Source organism: Rhamphochromis longiceps, linkage group LG20 (assembly GCF_057381845.1).
Source record: "Rhamphochromis longiceps isolate RC_006_pf linkage group LG20, R_longiceps_female_GT1.1, whole genome shotgun sequence".
In the NCBI taxonomy this organism is placed as follows: domain Eukaryota; kingdom Metazoa; phylum Chordata; class Actinopteri; order Cichliformes; family Cichlidae; genus Rhamphochromis; species Rhamphochromis longiceps.
In genome coordinates, this window is record NC_140576.1 from 8,776,420 (window position 1) to 8,797,480 (window position 21,061).

General features: G+C 41.3%; 1 protein-coding gene across 1 annotated transcript; it reads right to left on the bottom strand.

Annotated features, from left to right (window-relative positions):
* Positions 1-47: 47 nt before the first annotated feature.
* On the bottom strand, positions 48-10,554 carry xpc (xeroderma pigmentosum, complementation group C). The gene is made up of 14 exons (XM_085394280.1): positions 10,262-10,554; positions 8,807-9,109; positions 8,581-8,677; positions 7,958-8,042; positions 7,714-7,868; positions 7,409-7,529; positions 7,217-7,306; positions 5,126-5,992; positions 4,672-4,832; positions 4,372-4,453; positions 2,910-3,041; positions 2,616-2,785; positions 1,966-2,059; positions 48-1,796 (listed from the first exon to the last, which is right to left on the bottom strand). The coding sequence occupies exons 1-14, from the start codon at positions 10,371-10,373 to the stop codon at positions 1,464-1,466; spliced, it is 2,802 nt and encodes a 933-aa protein (XP_085250406.1). The 5' UTR covers positions 10,374-10,554; the 3' UTR covers positions 48-1,463.
* Between the last annotated feature and the right edge of the window lie 10,507 nt (positions 10,555-21,061).

Consider the following 21,061-nt stretch of genomic DNA (forward strand, 5'->3'; position numbering starts at 1 on the left):
TCCAATTAATAAGTATAGATAGCATAATCTATAAGAAATCTACAGCATTGTTTTTATTTCAATATATTTAAACATTTATTACAAAAATAAATTTCATACAAGAACAATTGGCAACTTTTAAATGGTTTGAAGACATGTAGTACGGAAAATCTTCCAACAATTACAAAACATTGATTACAACCCTGTAATCAATGTTTTTTCATCAATTTGTCATTGTTATGTTATTATCTCACAATTTACAGTCAGGCATCTCAAAATTTCTATTTACCAACTCAAATTTAGAAGAAAATATGATCCTAAAATTTGAACTTGAAATTTTGACTTATGGATGGTATTTTCTTTCTGTCTTTTTTTCAGTGTCGGAAACAATAATATACAGCCAAAAGTTATAAAATGGTGCCTAATATGTAAAAGAAATGAGTGTAAAAGAAATACTGAATGCAAACAATGACAAAGAGAAGAGGAGATATAAGCAAACCTCCTGCTAAACAGGCAAAGAGGACACGAAGCACTAAAGATAAATCAAAAATGAAAGAACAGTTTTAGTGATTTTCAAGTTATACACTTATTAAAAACTGTCATATAGTCTGCATATACTTTGTTAGATGAGGAGTCTATATCCATAGATCAACTTAAATGTGCACAGTGGTTGGTTCCTTACAATGGCTCTGTCAGATCTTTACCCAACATGAGTATTAAAAAAAAATCAGCTGACAAAAGTAAATAAGCGGAATGACTTTCTTTGTAAAAAAACCCCAAAACATTTAGATTGAGCCAGTAACAGAAGCTATGCTCTTATTTGGTCAGACCTGCAGGTTGGGGAAAAAACTGCTAACATGAATGTGATAAAACAGCAGCAGCTGACAGGAGCACAGATGCTGTGTGCTTATTTTTACCATTCATTATAATTTGTAGTGTTAGCACAGGAGGTATTGTGTTTAATTGCCACGCAAGTTATCCATTCATGTCAGCATAAGCTCTAAATGCCAACATTAATGTGCCCAGCAGGTTCAAACCTGTCTGTACTGGTCAAAGTTTGAAGCACTGAATATTTAAACCTGATATCAGTGCCCAATACTCACCTAATACACATGAAGATGTAAGGACACTTCCACAGTCTCCATGACAACCTATACTGTTGCTGTACATATGCATGTTTTTTTTCCCCATGTCCATGAAGTTCTCACATAAAAATCTTACAATACAGTGTACACCAAAATGGAGCTATGAACAGTGAGGCTTTATGTCGTCACCTTCTCCTCGCTTCCCGTATTTCCTTTCCTTTCCTTCCAGCGTTACTTCCAAAGGCTCCAGGGTATTTCAGTGACCCATGCAGCATCCTGCTTTGAAGTGATGTGAACATCTTCCAAACTAAATGTTGCAAGAAGTCAGTGAAAGTGCTTCTCTAACAGCATAATGGAATCAATCTTTGCTTTACAAAAACCTGAAGGTGGTCTCCAACATCACACTTTCTCAAAGGGGAATAAATGTTGCTCTTGACCCTTCTTCTCTCGTTTTGTTACTTTCTTCTTCTTCAGTCCGCTGGCATTTCCACCATCCTCCTCTGCTTGTCTGTTCTGAGGCCAGGACATTGCTAGAGTCTCGGATGCCGTCTTAGCTCCCGGACTTTCACCCTCAGCAGCCTCCTCATCTGAGGAAAACCCTTCGGCGTCACCTCCATGAGCAAGGCTCCCCAATCCCTGGTTCTTCTTGTTGTAACGCTTTTTAAGCCTTTCTCTGATCAGGAGTCCTTTGACCAGCAGAGTCCAGTTGGAGATGGCCCTCTTCTCTTTTTTCTAGATGTTGCAAGAAAAGAAAAAAAATTAAGCCTGTCACATACAGGTTTCTACTTGAAAGTAACAGCTGATACTTTGTGTTAAAGTTCCCACCTAAACTACATAATCTGGTAATCTTACAGGGTTGTAATCAATAATTGTCAAATTAGTGATATAAAAGAAAACACACCTCTTTCTCCTTCTGTTTCTGAAGCTCTTGTTCTTCCACCCACGCAGCTCTGAGGACCTCCTCGTGCTCCTCACACGCAATGTAGCCATCAGTGCTGAAACACACACAGGTGAGCAAATATCCCCTTAGCTTTGACATGTTTGTAACAAGTGCATTTATTTCATTTCTTTCTTTAGGAGTAAAAACATCCTGATTTTGATCTTTTTATTTTAAACACTGAAATGATTCAATGCAAATGCTCACAGAGAGGGATTTTACCCAAAGCCAACTAATGAGATGAAAATAAGCTCGCTGGAAACAATACAGATAAATTTGGAAAGCAACTAATTAAGCTTTCAAAAAAAACAAAACAAAACCCGCAGTTGTGATTGAAATTTGAAGATACTGTTATCAGTATCTGCCTTCACAACTAAAACTTGAAAACAAACACAAACTGTTTTTTAAGAAAATATCACGATTTAATGAGTCTGTCTAGGAATCAATAATGATGTGCACGGGTCAAAAAATGCATGATTTTGTTTGAAAGTCCCTCAATATTGTGAAATTCTAACTCTCGGTGCAGTTGTTCATCCTGAGATTCTCCTGTATGACCGTATCCATCTGCTTAATTGTGTTTACACCCCACCGAAGGCTCCTCAGAGTCATCTTACACAGCGTGCGAGTATCCTCCATGGAAGTCGAAACCTGTGACTGCAGGCGCTGCGTCAATGTTCAGTTTCCTGGCCACGCGGTGCAGGTTGGGCAACCTGATATGAACACAGCCCACCGGCAACATACAGGGTTTAAACAGGTAGACATTACCGTAGTCATTACGTGGGACCTGAGGAAAACATACAAAACCACAATGACACTGACGCTTTATCCTGTTGGTTCTTATGTTGCTCATAAAACTTTGTTTCGCTTAATCTTCTGAATGTGATGCTCAATCCCACACATATACATACCTTCCCATCCACGGCTATCGGCGGCTGGTACTCTTCAGTTTGCCATTCTCCAAACAGAGCCAGGTCATTCTCATCCTTCAGCTCAGACGTCATCCTGGCCTTACGGGAACGATTAGAGAAGCCCTTCACCATCTAAAAAGGAAAAGACGTGTTTATATTGTGAGTTCATAAAGTCACCAAAGCATTTCATGTTTCCATTATCTGTGTGTCTATTCAGTATGCAGCAGCCTCAGTCTGTTATGATTCCCCCTTCCTGTCACCTTGACGATGCCATTGATCCAATTGATCCAATTAATCCAATTAAGCCAAACTAGGATTTAATAGCATCAGTGCTACAAGAAGAATTCAATACATCTGCACTCAGCAGAACATCAATGACAGGAAAGGAAAGGTTTGCAAGATTTTACACCTTATATCATTTCATAATTACATCAGTCATTCTTCAAGACAAATATATCTCTAGCAATAACAGTTTATTCATGGGGTCAGGTTTAAGATCTGGGGGCAATATTGGTAGCATTCCATCAATTCCATATTATTAGTCCTTGTCCATGTATGCTTTATTCCTGTTGCCCACTTCTCATCAGTATGTCCTGGTTCCTAAATGCCTGATGTGGACCTTGTTAAGCTGGGCAATGTCTGAGCCGGTATGGCTTTGGCTCTATATCTCTCGCTCATGTTCTGAAGTAGGCTTGGGCGGGCCTAGCTAGGGGCCCTTACTGCATGCATGCCCTTATCGAGATTTGAACCCCTGGCTTATTGTCAGACCCACAATCTGGGATAAACCATGGAGCATCGGCTAATAGATCACGAAGATGGCCCCTGAGATGAGCTGCTACAAGAACACCTCCGGCAGATGAAGACAGACGGTGATGAGGAAAAGGAAGAGTAACAAGCACGGCCCATTGACAGATGGGAGGCACATCCAAGTGATTGGGACAGTGTACTGGAACATCTGTACCACATACACAACCAAAGGTGTGTGAGAATAACAGGGATAAAGTCCAGTGGGGGTTTGAGTTCCAGATTGACAAGCAGCTAGTGGTAAACCAACCTGACATAGTGGTGATTGACAAGAAGCAGAAGACCACAGTTGTGACAGATGTGGCAATCCCAGCAAGCAGGAACATCAAGAAGAAGGGGCATGGGAAAACACAGAAGTACCAGGAGCTGAAAGAACAGCTGGAGCAGATGTGGAAGGTAAAGTCCAAAGTGGTTCAAGTGGTAGCAGTACTCAGTGCAGGCTTGATCACAGGGCTGGTTCATTTAGAAAAACTGTGTTTTCATTACCAGGATAAACTCTCCTCCTCAGTCATGAAACATGCTAATGAACACCGCTCAGCTACAACTGCCTTCAGGTCAGAGTGTGACTGAGTTAAAAACAAACTGATGTAACAGAGAAACTAACCACAAAATGTCTCCTTTTGAGGAAGGGAAGAGAAGCAAACAAAAAAGAGCTTGCCTTGTATGGCTCCTCCCCTAACCGGACAGTCCTTGCTTCTTTCAGCCACGTGTCTCTGGAGTGCAGGGTGTGCACACAGTCCCTAGAGATGGATAAAGATTTAAACAGGACATGAATGACGACAGTCCTTTTTTTCCCCTCTCACACTGAAATCCCAGTTTTCCCTTGCTTTTTGGTTTAGCGATAAGACATAACTAACTAGGTTAACACAGACTGCACAGTATAAAAAGCATTATGTGCGATGGATTTCGAGGTATACTTGAACTAAAATGCATCTGTGATGAAAGTTTAACTAGTTACCGAGAGTATACTGGCTCCCCTCTGCAGTATCCCAGCACAGTGGCTGTAGGAGGATAGATGGCCTCATATTTCAGCAGGTGTCTCTTTAAGGCATACAGCGGGTGGTTCTTATACTCCGCTACAGACACTGGCAGGGGTTTGTTCAGAAGAGTTTTCTGGAGCTGGGAGAGCAGAGCAAAGAAAGAAATTGAAGTAGGTCAAGACATTGTTTCCTTTCATGCCATTCTTGCATTGTTAACGATGGGAGTAGCTGATGGGCCACAGCAATTTCTTGACTAGGAGGAAAGAATTCAATGTTAAAAATAGAGTAAAATCCCGTGTACATTGAACATTTCCTGCTAATCCATATGATGCATACAGGACATGTGATGTGGCCACTGGTTTTGGTAAGAAGAATTGTGCAGAAAAGTAAAAAAAAAAAAAAAAAAAATCGAAAAAAAAAAATCGAAGTCACCTCCTTGTCTTCCTTTATGTCTTTCTCGTCCTCGGGTCCCAAGAATGGCTCAAGCGTTTCCTCCCACCAGTCATCATCCACCCGCCTCTTCCTGGATGATGTCATCCAAGTCGGGTCATACTTCTTTCCCAGGTCTTTCACAAACCCGTCCCCGTCCACAGACACCACATATGTCACCGGTGTGGTTGCATTCCGGTAGCAGAGTTGAGGAACTCCAACACCGTGATCCACATCTACGCAAACCCAGGAAGCTGTTTTCTCCAGATACACCTCTAACCACTCGTCTGCACCTGGGCCTTCTCTCTTTGCCCCACTCCTCCTTTTTGTTCCATTGCTCGTTGTTCCTTCTCCTCCTTCTTCTTCCTCTTCTTCTTCCAAGTCTCCATCCTCCTCATCTTTTACCTGTTTTTTACCTCCACTGCTTCTTCTCTTTGGAGCTGCAGTATTTCTGCTGTGTGTGCCCTTGGCCTTCCCTTTCCCTTTATTCCCCTTTTTAGATTTAACCCCACTCTCTGAATCCTCACTGTCATCCTCACTGGTGGCTTGAAACTCATCTTCGTCACTAAGCCCTCCATCCTCCTCCCCTTCGCTGTTGCTCTCTTCCTTGTAGCTGACCTTTGAGGCAACACTGCGGCGTTTTGAATTCTTTGGTCTCTGCCCCCCTGATACTACAACTTTTTTCTCTTCCTCCTCATCCTTTTCTTTCTTCTTTGCTTTCTTTCCTCCTACATCTCCTTTGATCGTTCTCCCTCCTGCTGGTCTCTTGGTGCCAGGAGAAATCTTTGGCTCAGGGGAGTTTGTCTTGGATGATTCCTTGCTTGTGTTGCTCTTTTCTGGGGCTCCAGCAGATGTTCTAGCCCCTTTGGCCTGCAGAAATGAGATATTTCCAACAGCATGTTTGTAAGAACAGAACAACCTTAAAATCAAATGGCAGACACCACTGCATATGCAATACTGCAATGAGTTGAAATACTGTATATAGAGGCATATGTAAGTGTGATAAAATTGGTGGCTGTATCCTTTTAATAAGAACCTGACACCACAGCTTAGGCTGTACCTTTTGTATTTTCACTTATATTACAGTTTATTCATTTTTTACAGGCTAAAGTATTAGGTAAAGTGCAAAAGTATTTGCTCGTCTGCCTTCACATGCATATGAACTTGAGTAAAATCCCATATGATGTTTTTTCCACTCTTTCCAGCTACAACAGCTTCAACTCTTCTGGGAAGGTTTTCCACAAGGTTTAGGAGTGTTTATGGATATTTTTGACCATTTTTTCAGAAGTACATCTGTGAGGTCAGACACTGATGTTGGACGAGAACGCCTGGCTCATAATCTCCGCCCTTACTCATCTCAAAGGTTTTCTTTTGGGTTGAGGTCAGGACTCGGTGCAGGCCAGTTCCTCCACACCAAACTTGCTCATCCATGTCTTTGCTGACCTTGCTTTGCACTTATGCATTTCCATTGTTCTAGAGTCCAGTGGTGGCGTGCTTTACACCACTGCACCCGACACTTTGCATTGTACTTGGTGATATTAAGGCTTGTATGAAACCGCTTGGCTGTGGAAACTCCTTCACTGAAGCTCTCTACACAGTGTTCTTGAGCTAATCTGAAGGCCACATGAAGTTTGGAGATGTGTAGTAACTGCAACCACCGACCCAGCTCTGTGATTTTATGAGGCTTACCACTTCACAGGCGAGTTCATAGCTGGGATTAACAATCGCCTGTGGAATATTTAGTAGAAAGTACATTTCATGACTGGACTTGTTGCACAGTTGGCATCATATCACAGCACCACACTGGAATTCACTGAGCTCCTGAGAGCGACCCATTCTTCCACAAATGTTTATACAAGCAGTCTGCATGCCTAGGTGCTTGATTTTATACACCTGTGGCCATGGGAGAGACTGGAACACCTGAATTCAATGATTTGGATGTGTGAGTGAATACTTTTGGCAAAATGGTTTATTTTTTAATAGAAGGCTTTAAAAAATGTGTTCTATACATTAAACTGCAGCAGTTATCCAAACGTGACTGTTGTAATTATACCGCAGTGTCTTCTTAAAGGAAAAACAACAAACTGTCAGTACCTTGGCTGATGGGGCTTTGAAAGGAATCGGCTGCAAAGAAAGGACCAATCGGCAGAAAAGCTGCAGAGAGCGTAGGACCAAGAGAAACAGCTGCAGGAAACACAGGTGCATAATTATTTATTTTTCATTTGTACGTCGAACTAGGGGCACTGTTTTATAGAAAATGGACCGGTTTCATGCCAAACTACTAACGTGAGTCATCTCCTCGTGGTTTCTGGCTGAGAGGCTTGCCAGTCGCCTCTCGAGGAGCCTCTGGGGGTCCGGAACCTCTTCACAGGGAAGACTGGAGTTGAGGGTAAATGTTGCTCTAAACCTGGGAAAGAAGAGAGCCGGATGGATGGAAATGGAATCATAAGATATGGCGATAATTATAGAAGGCTACCAGTGACTGATGGCTTCTGAATAGTAGCTCTATTGTCCCTATTGTACAAATTTCTTAGTTTTACACATTCTAGCATTAAAATAGTTTCAGGAACTTCACATTTATAAGTACATACCATTTAAGCAGCCCAGAGAGGTAGTTTTGGTCGATGCGCTTAGCTGCCATGGTGAAGTGGACAGGCAGCAGCGACAGAGTGATGGCCAGCAGGTCTGGTTCACTGCACAACCTGTTGCGGAACATGGCGCTGGCAATCAGGCACATGAGGTGGACCTAAGAGACCAATCAAAGGTTCGGAACGTCAGGGATGAGCTAGAGAAGCACCATGAAAGGAAAGGTAGAACTAAACAGCGTGTTTTCACCTTGTGGGTGTCTATCAGCAGGTCCTTCTTATATCGGTTCACCATTCGCCTCAGATACGTCTCAAGTTCCGCCTGCTTTTTTTGCCTGGCCAATCAGAAATCATGATTATTGGGTTAAAACAAATATACCATTAACTGCACACCCATAGATAACGCATTTTCCACAAACTAATCACATAAACACACAATTACAGGTCCCTCTCCTGACACCTGTGGAGAAAATTCATACTAATGTACATTTGAATGAAACTCCATGACCCAAAAATGTTTTCCTGAATATAATGAGAGGATCGGGAGTTTGGAGACATCAGCTAACAATGTCTGGAGCTACATTCAGATTGTTTTGATATAAACAAAATCTAATTAAACTCAGAGCATGAACACAATGAAACTTTATTTAAATTATGCTAGTGATTCCTGAGTTTTAATAATGAGGTTGATTTGTTTTGATTGACTTTTGGATGTCTTCCTGTGTTCATTTCATTTTACAGATTAACACCTCAACTGTTTAAGAAATAATATCACAAAAAAGTCTGTTTTGCAACTCTTTTTTTAAAGAGCTATTTTATTTTCAAAAGTTTAGAATTTTATGTTGAGCATGTGCATATTCTATATTCACTTACCTCTTTCTGACTTCTGGGGTCTCGATCTCAATCTCCACAGGCTCAGAGGGCAGGACGGGTTCTAGAGGCTCAAGTGGACCCAGCGGCTCAGCTAGCTCTGATTAACACACACACACACACACACACTATTCATTTCCTTTGTTTTCCATTACTCCCTGCTTAGCATAGGAATAAAAAACAAAACAAAACAAAGTGTTATTACAAATGTTACGGATTTTACACTTACCTTCCACTTCTTCCCAATCATCCTCATCTTCCTCCTCACTGTCCTCCCCTTCTTCTTCTTCTTCTTCTTTCTCTGGTTTCTTGGTGTTCACCTTAAGCCGTGGTGGGGAGGTCACCATATCAAAGTCATCTTCGCTATCATTCTCCTCCATAATGGGTGACTCAAAGTATTTGCTGGTATTGACAGCAGAGCTGGTGTCAGATTGGGAAGACAATTTATTTCCTGCTGCTCGCTTTGAGGGCGCGCGGGGCTTAGGGATGACCTTCCTCTCTATCTTTTCCTCTTTATCTTTGATGTCCTCACCTGGTAAAACAGATTGAAAGATGTTTTGAAGCCTCTGTGCTTGACTGAGAATAAAGGAAAACACGTCAATACAAAACAGAAGTACAACCACCCTAAAAATGTATTATATTGCGAGCCAATTTTCTGAATGAAGATGTTTTTTCTTTCTTTTTTTGCTACAGAAAATTGACAAAAGTGCCTTAATTGTCTGGAGAATCATTTTTGTGCCACTGTAGGAAGTGCAACAGCATTGTTTATCTGAATGAAAACTACAGTTTATGAATGATTTACCGCAAAGCATGAAGGGAAGTGCTGATACTGGCCTATGAGTACATAAGATGGATGACCTAAATGCCTCTAACACTGAAGAATAAAGAAATCTATATGAATTTTTGATTCTTTAATCCAACGGAGGAAAAATCAACAATAAAAATGAAAAAAAAAAAAAAAAATTCCAGAAAAAATATTGGTTATTTTAAACCAGATGCTTGTATTAGCCTAAAATCTGAAAATTGGTTTATCACTACTATATACACCACAGAGATAATGCTCTTATTCAAATACACGTCAGAGATCACGTCTGAGAAGCTGCAGATAAACCAGCAGGATTAAGAAGTTAACACACACACTTACACCATCTATGCACAAAATATGGTTGGTGTTTTGGTATGTGGAGCACAGATGTGCATCCGGGCCAGCAGATCCACTTCAGCAACCATGCACATCCTTAAGCAGTGCACCTGGATGCTCATACAGTGCCTTTATGGTTATGGCCATAATAGCTCGATATTATGCATTGCCTCCAATAAACCGAAGCTTTGCATTGATGTGTGACATAAATTATATTTTTGTCACGTTATAACTGCACAAAAACTGCTTCTCAGAGCAGTCAGAGGGAATGGATGACAGAGGATGTGTTTTACATTTCAATTATTTTATAATATTGTGAAGTAGTATTTTTCATTTACTACAACTAATGCTGATGTTAGTCATCTGTGTGAAACTCTTCCTCAGATGAACGTGTGTAAGTTTATTCATGAACCCAGGCTCACTGTGCACAGACCGCTTAGCTAACCTCCCCTGTACTTCACTTAATTTCCTAACTATTGGGGGCTAGAGGTTCCATTTATTTAATGACAGACACACATTTTAGGCAACTCCGACTTTTCATACCAGCATTTTTTTTCTTCGCTCTTGTTTTTGCCCCGCAGCTCTTCGCTTTCAGCACCTGCTTCAGTTTCTTTGTGTCGCCCCCCGTGTTTGCGCACTCTCTCCTCCTCGCCATGCTAGCTGCCGTCAGTGGAAGAACTTTCTTTGAATAATAATATCCAGAGCTAGACGAGCAGTAGTCCTTCAGAGCTCCACATGCTGTTGTATAAGGGCGAGGAAACAGCAGTTACCCAACACTGCCATTCAGGAGTTTTCATAATACAAGAAACTGCACCCGGTTGTTGTGGAGGCCGGACCTTGACGTCATATCCGCTCTCCTGTCTTCTTCTTCTTCTTCTTCTTCTTCTTCTTCTTCTTCACTAAATAGATCCAATTCAGCTCCCTATAATTACAAGTTAACACCTGGATATTTATAAGTAGGCTGACACCAACATTTGTTTATAAATGGCTTTATGGTCTTATACATATATATACATACATTATATATATATATATATATTTAAATATATATATATATATATATATATATATATATATATATATATATATATATATATATATATATATATATTTAAATATATATATATTTAAATATATATATATATATATATTTAAATATATATATATATATATATTTAAATATATATATATATATATATATTTAAATATATATATATATATATATATATATATATATTTAAATATATATATATATATATATATATATATATATATATATATATATATATATATATATTTAAATATATATATATTTAAATATATATATATATATTTAAATATATATATATATATATATATATATATATATATATATATATATATATATATATATATATATATATATATATAAAATGTGGTGTTTCAGGGAGGTGTAATACCACTTTTGGGCACTAAGGGGTGGTGTTGTGCTTTCCATAAGGTTTTCAACTTCGACAAAGGTCAGCTCCACATGCTCCTGGTAGTTAGGTTTCATATTAATACTCGTTTTTAACAGCCAGTGATCTCTTTTAGGTTATATAAGGAAGCATTTAGCCAGAAGCATGTTCAGTGTGTTCAACAGTAGAAAAACTACAGTAGAGACACAGTATCAGAAGAACCTCTAGCTACTGTACATGTTTGATTTAATTTAGTGGTAGCTAAGCATGTTTGAAAGGGCTGATGTTCAGTGTTATCAAAGAGGCTGTAACTGAGCATGCGGTGTCAGCAGTGGAAGTCAGTGGTTGTGCTGAGAATGAGAGTGAGAGGTTGAAAAATGAAAAACACTGTTATCCACTGTGTAATGCAAACCACTCTGAGCTCCACTCAATAAAAGCAGCCAAATATGATTCATGAAAACTTTTTAAATGGTCTTCCCTTGATAAATGGATTTTTTTCCCCCCACAGACCCCAGTGTGCCCGGAAGCATGTGTTGAGACGAAGCAACAACCGGAAAGAAAACAGAAAAAAGTCAGTCACGAATTTGGATTGGACTTTAATACATTGCTGAACAGATTCTGCATGATCACCAGGGACAGGAGACCATTAACAGGCCCGTTCAGCTGTCTGTCAAAATCACCTTGTTTGCAAAGAAAAAAACAATCCTTGGCAGAAAGGTAGAGAAATAAGAAGCAGAAAAGCCGGTGTCATGTCATGTGAAGCAGAAGTAAACTGTGTTATTCTAGGTATTGTGAACAGGGATTTCCTCACAGTTATTTTCTAAAACTTTACACAAGCAGATATCAGTGGTTTTTTGGGAGGTTGTGTCAACTGTGTCACTGCCTTCCACCGAGCAAGATGCTGTTTTTTGGGGGGATTTTTTATCCCACTGGAGCCCTGAAAAGACTTAAGTGGGTAAACGACGATGCCTGAGCGCATTCTTCATCTTGTTATTTTGCGCCGGGGTCTGCGTGACTTCCCTGAAACAAGTTCTGCCTCTTGATTCTGAATCAATTTGGCTCATTTCAGTTCAATTTAATTTTCATTTAGCCCCGTTGTGATCTGTATCGATCCCATTGAGGTTCTGTGGCAGATGTGTGTGTGTTTCACTTCAGAGAGCCATCTGTCAGCTGATACAGTCAGACAGCTTCAGACTGACTCACTGCAGTATGAGCCTCCTGAAACCAGGGGGCCCTTTCCATAGGTACTGCATACACCATACATATGCATACATACTGCATGCATACGCATAAATGAATGCGTGTTTATGTGTGGAGCGCGTGTGCGTCCATACTTCTGTTAGAGGCTTTGCCTTGACCATCATGTGGATGTGTGCATGCATATGTGAGCATGCAGGCTAGGCTAAGAGTGTGCTTATACATATAGTCTTTAGCATGTGGATGGGTGAGGTGACATGGCAGGAGTCCATGGTCGTGCGCGCTTTGCTCCCAGCGCAGTGCATGGCTTCCATCCCTATATGAACCATAAGTACAGTCAGATAGGAATAAAAAGCCATACAATGCACGGGGCATTGAGAAGACTGAGTTCTATGAACAAGGACACACACACACACACTGACAAACACGCATGGAGTCGGATGATAGATGGAAAGAGATTCAATTGAAACCCCCTTGAGCGAGAAAAACTCGAAAAAGGATAAGAGCAGGTGAAGGACACAGAAACCAAGAGAGAAAAACGAGCTTATAGGAGATGACTCTGCACGGCACTCCAGGTATGCTGAAGATCACACCGAGACTAATCAGAAAACAGCCTGCAAGTCAGATGGGGAGTACATGAAGCCTCGTCAAAGGCAAGTGGTGGTGAGGTGTGGCAACAGGTCTGACATCCACAATGCAAGGACACGGGCTATTTTATGCCCACGGTGTTGTCTCCACGGCAGCTGGATCTGTATTGATGATGATCAGAGCGAGCTGTCCCGGTGTATGGTGTACAAGATTTTTATAACAACAGTAGTAGTAGTAGTAAACGCCATGTTCGAAAGCAAAGACCTTCTTTTTGGATTCTGAGTAACCACACGGGGTCTTTGCTTTACCTTACCCTGTATGTATCCATATATATGTATATATTACAAGGACATCCGTTTCACCCCTTAAAGCTTTCCCAAAGGCAATTCATGTGAATTTGCAACACAAGTACAGGAAAGTGTTTGAAAATTCTTACAATGCATGTTCATTTGAAATTTTTTCTTTGATTAAATGAGGCAGTTACCTTCTTGTTAACTTATATAGGTTTAAAAACATAAAAATCGACATCACCTGCTAATAGATTTTGGTCGTTTGGTGTTATGTAATTGGAGCATACGTTCTCCATATGATCTCTCTTCACACGCTCTAATCTGTGCTGCTTCTTACATGTGGATTTTTTTTTTGAGTAAGTTATAAAGGGGGCAGATTTTCTTCCATTGAGCACCTGTTGTCCGCTTGGACACTTTTGGTTTTGAAGCAGCTTGGTACTTTTTAAGTCCACTTAACACAATGTATTACTTGATAGTTTTTGAATCCCCCACTTTTTCTACCACATATGGTCATTTCTGGATTATCCCCATAAACAAATGTCTGCTAGCACATGTAAGACTGAGATCTGTCTCAGTAACAGACATATTTTTACGGTGGAGTTTATGTTTTAATGCTGAAATATCTGCTGTCTGATATATCCTCCTAAGCCCCAGGAAGGATTTAGCAAAAGGATTGAGAATTTGGCAAGAAACTGTAATAAAATTAGAATCCCTTCTTCTCCCTCTTAAAAAAATCCCTACAAGTCTGGAGTAGGTATGTTATTATTGATTTCTAAAGAAATAAAGCCCCAGAAACCATTCCTCTCGTGCCTTAAGAGGCTTCGCAACTTCAAGGAGCGGATATGAAATAAATCCAATTACCGAGCTGTCAATCAGGCCGCTAATTAGTACGACTCCAGCACACTAAGTGGTATCAAAGCTGGAAACTCAAAATAGAGGCGACAAGAGGGAGAGACACACACACAAACACAAATTCACAAAACAAGCAATTCTTAGCTGAAAACATAACTACCGCAAATAAACCCCACATCTCAGACGCTTTCTCATACAACCTCCAGACAAGCTGCTGCTATTTCTGGATCGCCACAGACGAGCAACAGCAGCTTGAGGGAGGAGGAGGAGGAGGAGAAAGGGGAAGGTGGGGGGGTAGAAGAAGATGAAGAAGCGAGCATCCGTGCATCCGAGCCGGGACCCTGCAGGTTCTTCTTCTGACTCAGTACCCGCGTTCCCTGTGTCCTCTCGGGCTGCTGCTGCTGCTGTGGCGTCTTCTGAGCTGTGATTCGAGCAAACAGTGTCCGGCTTCAAACAGGTGGGCTCCGGGGTCGCGCTTGGGCTTCTCTTCGAGGGCCTGAAGAATTGTCCAAAAGAATAGTTGTTCCCTGCTCCCGTCCTCTCGTCCTCAAAGAGATAGGGTCAGTGATGCTGCCGCTGCCACCGGTGGATATGTGGAGTTTGACCGCCCCTTTACGCATCTGTGCGTATTTTCATTCAGCGGCAGAGGCAAACAGACGGAGAGAGAGCAGGGAGAGAGAGAGTGAGAGGGGAGGGAGGGAGGTGTGGTGGAAAAGGACAGTAGTAGGAGGAGGGGGTGAGGTAACAAAAGCCCACAAGTGAGGAGGAGCTAACAAAAAAAAGAGGGATTGTGGGGGGAAAGCGAGGAGGAGGCATCATCATACCTGAACAGGAGACCTCCCTCTGTTTATGTGTGTGTGTGTGTGCGCATGTCTGTGTGTGTGAGTGTGTCTGTCTGCAACAGAGAGGGTGCGAGGGAGGGGAGGCTTATGTCGCCTCAGTGACGCGCAGTGTTAATAAAAGCCAGGCAGAGGGGCTGAATAGGGCTCTTTTCTGTCTCATTCAAATACTGCCAGAAAGCACTTTCATTCTGCTGATAAAGTAGAGTGTGTGTGTGTGCGTGCGTGTGTGCTGGAGCAAGAGAATGTGTGAATATGTGGGTTTGCATCTCCGTGTGTTTGCCCTCTCTCTCTCCCTCTACCTCTTTCACTGCCATTTACACTGCGAACAGCCAGACAAACAGACAGATGAGTGTACAGCCCAACTGACGCCTGATAAACACAAGCCCCCCAAAGTCAGACTTCACATGGAAGATATATCTCTATCTATCTATATATATCTATATCTATATATATCTATATCTATATATCTATATCTATCTATCTGTAAGGCAAAAGATGAGGGAAGAGACACATTACTGAGCAGACAGGGAGAGACCGATCAGCAAAGAAGGAGTCCTTGGCACCTGCTTTCCTTAAATTAAGTGGGAAGCGAAAGGGAAGAAAATTAGTATGTCTACAGACGAGACACATTTAGAGAATAAAAAACAAAAAAACAGGGCAATAAAGGTCAAGAAGAAACGAAAAAGAAAGAAAAAAGAACTGGGGGAACACTGTGCGGGGATAAAGTAGAAATACTTGCTCTCGACCTCTTCCCTCCTCCTCCTCCTCCTGTTCTCAGGGACTCGGCTGGAGTCGCATTCCAACGCGTCGCTCTCAATCCCTGTTACTCCCGGCAACACAGTTCCTTGATCTGGTCCCACGTCATGCCGGGCAGAGGAGGAGGAGGAGGAGGAGGAAGAGGGAGTAGGACGTGAAGGTGGGTGCCTCAGAGAGGGAGGGTAAGACAGGATGGATGAGAAAATGAGTGTACGCAATGGGAGGAAGAAAAGGAGGAAGATGAAGAAAGACACAAGAGAAAAGCAAAGAGAGGAGAAGGTAAAGGAAGAAAAGAAGGAGAAGAAGGAAACAAATGAAGGGGCTGGGGGTGTTAGGGATAGTCACAGATGAAGGAAAAGGTGTGAGGAAGCAAAAGAGGTGGCAGAGGATATGAGAAGAGGACAGAAGAAAAAAAGAAGTAGAGATAAGATCAAAAATTAAAGCGAAATGGGAGCTGGTGAGAGGAGTCAGTCGGACAGGTGAGAAAAAATAGGAGCAAGTAAAAAAGAAACATTACCACCCTCCCCATGGCATTCCTTCCTAATTCTGAAATTAAAAAGGACAATCACTGTTAAGGCTCATTTGCTCCTCTTGAGGCCATTAAAGTCAGATGGGTTTGCTCTGGGCTGCCTGCTTTATTAAGGTTCAATAAACTCGTGTTAAGGAGAAGCGAAAAGTGGAGACAAGGGTAGAGTAATAAAGAAGACGGAGCGGTGACACGAGCGCACATGGCTGACGTAACATCTGGAAAGTTGTGGCGTTAGTTTTAAAATGCTTGCACCAGCAGACAGGTGGGATCCTGCCCCATCAAAATCACATGTAAAGTTCACACGGTTCAAGGCAGCTCTAATCCTTTTATTTTTTAAACTTTTTTGGACACTGTCTGGCAGAATATTGTGCTTTGGTTGAATACCCAAGACGAAAAGATGACTTAATCGCTTTTTAAACCACTTTGAAAATGTTTTGAAGCACATAGATCACAGCACAGCTGCCCGACAGCTAAAAGCGTGCTAATATATACAGTATCATTTAATAAACGAGCTCTAGAATAGGGTTTGTGGCCACTGGACGGCAGTGGAAATAAGCTCTGCGTGCAACACTGACAGTTAATCACTTTTTAAAAATGTGGACTCGTTGCAAACAGTTGCTGGTTGCACATCCGGCAAATGGGGAGGAACATCGTCTTTCATCCATCTCATTTACCAGGAAGGCTGGTCTAAAAAATGGGAACGCTGCAGTGCAGTTTGGCAACCCTGAAAACTAAATCCACAAAAACATGACCTAAACCAAAACAAAACAACTAGCTGAAAGACACTAAAAGTTCCACAGAGCTAAAGGGGCAGTATTTAGCCCAGTTGGACACAAGCAGTCGAGTGATTATTAATGTCAACCCATGGAGGCTCTGACCCTCTCATAGCTGTGGAGCCGTAACCTGTGAAGCAGACCAGCAAGACGCCATGCTATTACAGTGACCTGAACGTAGCAGTAACACATCAAGACATGCAACAGTTCTCTGAGAAGGGTGGGAAAGACAACTGTGAGCTAGAAAGCTCTGAGGTAAACAAAGCAAGTGTCAAAGCCTTTAGGAGGAAAGGACCAGAAATGCACACTTTTGCTAGAGCTCAAGGATACACACCAAGGATGTGTTTTGGTGGGAGTAAAGACACCTGTTGTTTCTTTTAAGGCGGCATCTTTAAAATAACAATACAGACTGCAGCGGCTTTAAAAACAGACTTCATAGAAATACCAATTTCCACATGGCAGTCTAAGAAGCAAGGGCTTGCTCGTAGGGGTCTATGGGTTGGCTCGCCACGTGTCACAGAGAGTTAGTCTTTTTTTCTGTCCAAAGACTGCCAACAATCCTTTAAGCAGGGCAGAAGAAGCAAGCAGGAAAATCACCCGCAGATGAAAATGTGAAGATTGGCGGTACGTTTGACCTGCTGTGCCCCAAACACGAAAACATATAGGTCTCTTAAAAATAGCATTACATGGAAGTAAGTCTGCTTTAATGGTTAATAATCTGGCACAAAGACATGACAACATGAAAATGTCCCCAAAGATGTGCCCTGATTACACGTTAAGCAGGAATCAAAAGCAACTAATCTCATGCATTCAGGTAGACCAGTTGTTTTTGGTGGAAGTAAATACGAGATTGTGTGAAAGTGTCCATCTGCAGTGAAACACTCTGCACATAAGTAGATGTGAACCATAATGAGACCAATTTTGGGCTGCACAATGGCCACAATGGGCAGACTATTCAGCAGTAATGGCTGCTGCGTGCTTCTTCCGAGGATCCTAAAATAGTAAACCATCTATCCAACACGCCAGGAAGGGTTATAGCAAACAGGATTATTGCAAATGGTATTATTGATCCACGGGCGTGTGTGTGTGTGTGTGTGTGTGTGTGTGGGGGGGGGGGGGGGGGGGTGTGGATTATACAAGGGGTGGACTAAGGTTAAAGGGCAACTCATCTGGCTTTTCACTCATTTATCTTTATCGTGATTACGCCACAAACAGTGACGGGTATTCAGGCATTTGCTAGAAATCGTTTCTTTTCTCAGCTTAAAAGCTTTAAAAAAAAAGAGCAGAGAAATTACAAAAGAGTAAATCCTCAGAGAAAAAGGAGCAGAGTAAAAAAAAAAAAAACCCGGGGAAGCAGGTGTGACAGGAGAATCAGATTCCTCCTGTTGACGACAACCAGTCAGCTCCAAATGTCAAATGATGTCACTATCCAGTTCTCATTTTAAACCTCAAACACTTGCATTGGTTCGTGCATCTTAAGGAGCCGTGTAAATACCAACGTTATCTCAAATAAAATGATAACTTCAGACGTATGCAGACCTGAATTGGTGAGCACGCTTTTTAAACTTCACAGCTGCTCAGAAATATTCATGCATGCTTCACCAAGAGTGTATTCTGTATCACTGAAAGGCCACAGACAGACTTCTCTCACATTTTGACCATCTTTTCAGAGCAGTAATGGACACCTTAAAGTGGCCTCTGCTTGGATTCATCACAACAAATAGCTCAGTCGCCCCTTCATAGATCAAGTGCAAATTGAAGAAACCGTCAGAGATAAGAGATGAGGGACTATAACAGTCCACTGATATTCAGGGGAGTCCATTATGATCATTTGTAGCGTCAAACAGGCAGTTTGTAGTGATAACATTTACCGTTTTGCTACGGGCTATTCACAGCATCACTAATTTAAGCTTTCACAGCTGAAGTCCTAAGGCCTGTAGTTCAGGATACCCCAGGTATCTTTTTGTTGTCTGGCTTCACTAAGCCTAATAACTGCAATGGCTCTTGGCAGTAGATATCAACTCAATGAGTCAACTCAGGTTTTCTGAAATAACTAAGAGGGAATTCATGTGAAAAAGGGCTATGTTTGCTGCATGTGACCAATCACAAACTGCACGTCTAGCTTTAGAGCAGCATATGTCACAAATGAAATGCATAATCCAGGCCCAAAGCAAAGAAAAAAAGGTAGGAAAAAAGTCAGGAAGTAAAGCTGTCAAAAACTGCTCCGTCACTAAGATACAAGTACATGTGAATATAATTACAGCTGTGTTTCCATTAAATTCCTGTGCTTGGATGTGTTCTGATGTCACAGTTTTTCTGACGTGGTTTTAATTTCATTCATCTTGCTGCATGCATGGTAGTGTTAGCAGGTAGAGAACAAGTATACAGTACTGTGCAAAGATCCTGACCCCTCCCTCATGTGCAAAGACAAAAACAGAGTTTGTTCAATTCTAACAAGTTTTACAGTCTATAATTGGTCAACTGAAGGGCTAGATGCTTCTCTCAGGACCTGCCACTTCTTCTTTGTCCTCAAATTTTTTGAAGACACACTGCACACCACACTGAGATATTGCTCTTTATGAATCACTTTTTTGGTGCAAAAATATAATTCTATGCTTGTTAAACTGCGTTATGTTTGGCTTTTTTTAAAATAGATTCAACAAAAGAAATGAGGAAAAAATTCTACATTTTGTAATAGGCTGTTAGTAACAAAGTGCCTGAAGACACAATTTAAAACTGATTGAGCTGCCTCTTATGTGTACACATAACATTAGTTTGTGCCTTTAATTAATTTTATAAAAAATTATTTGAAAGACCTTCATAAAGTCTGGCGAACTGTCGCTGAAGAAGAAAAGAGGGGTCACTCACGATTTTTGCAAGGAACTCTAAAAGCACAATTTTAACCATTAGGTAAGCATCATCTTATGGTATCAACAGAAACTTTTAGCAGTTGACAAAGAAAAAGAGTCTCCTCCATCTCTCATTTTTAGACGGTAAAGAAAAGTCAAAGTATTTAAACAGCCTCAAATTTTTCCTTTGTAGTCGAGGCATCTAGTGTCCTTTGTGTGTGTGTGTGTGTGTGTGTGTGTGTGTGTGTGTGTGTGTGTGTGTGTGTGTGTGTGTGTGTGTGTGTGTGTGTGTGTGTGTTGTGTGAGTTTCTGGGCATTATTTTGTCATAGAAACCAAGACGGAGCAGCCTTTCCACTAACAGACTGGGTTGTTAGCAACACCAGCACATAAGTCTGACTGGGGGACGGAAAAAAAAAACAGAAACAGGGAAAATCCCAGGAAGTAGGTCACAGATACACATCACAACACAAGCTGCCTAAATCTAAAGGAGACACGTGAAAATTCTGGGGTTTAGCAGCAGTGCTAACATGAGGATGCTCAAGTGAAACTGAGGATGATGCAGGACTTGGTCACAAACCAAAGTACTACCAACAAATCATAATGCTGATCAATTATATTACTGAATCAAAAGATGATTTTACATCTGCTTAAAATTTACCGAGACATTCCACTCAAAACTAAAAACCACTCACGTATGTGATGGTCAGCAACTCAACCACTTCATGGCTGATTTGCTGTCATTTCCAATCGCTTCCACTTTGTTATAATACCACTAACAGTTGACTTTGGCATATTTAGAAGTGACGAAATTGGTGGCATCCTATCATGGCACCACTCTGGAGTTCACTGAGCTCCTGAGAGTGACTCATTCTTTTTGCATGCCTAGTTGCTCGATTTGATACACCTGAGGCCACGGAAGTAGTTGGAACTCCAGAATTCAAAGATTTGGATAGATGAGTGAATATTTTTGCTAATATAATGTATATTGCATGTATATGTCTCTAAACAAAAGTTGGACACACACATCCATGAAGGAAACATAAAACATAAAAAACAACTATACTAGCCTGAGGGCTGTGTTTCATTGTTAATATGCATTTGCAGATGATGCGACAAGCAGCAACAAAACATAGCTGGGCTCTACAGCTGTGATCAAACACAAAGCCATCAACTGGGGAATTTCAGAGTTTCAGTTTCTCAGCGTCTGCAAAGGAAAACACCCTCTTGTCT

Coding starts and splice junctions, on each gene's coding strand:
- xpc (XM_085394280.1), bottom strand. CDS start 10,373: ATGGCGAGGAGGAGAGAGTGCGCAAACACGGGGGGCGACACAAAGAAA. Junction 9,110..10,261: donor AGCGAAGAAAAAAAATGCTG/GTATGAAAAGTC, acceptor CTGTTTTACCAG/GTGAGGACATCAAAGATAAA. Junction 2,786..2,909: donor CGATAGCCGTGGATGGGAAG/GTATGTATATGT, acceptor TGTTTTCCTCAG/GTCCCACGTAATGACTACGG.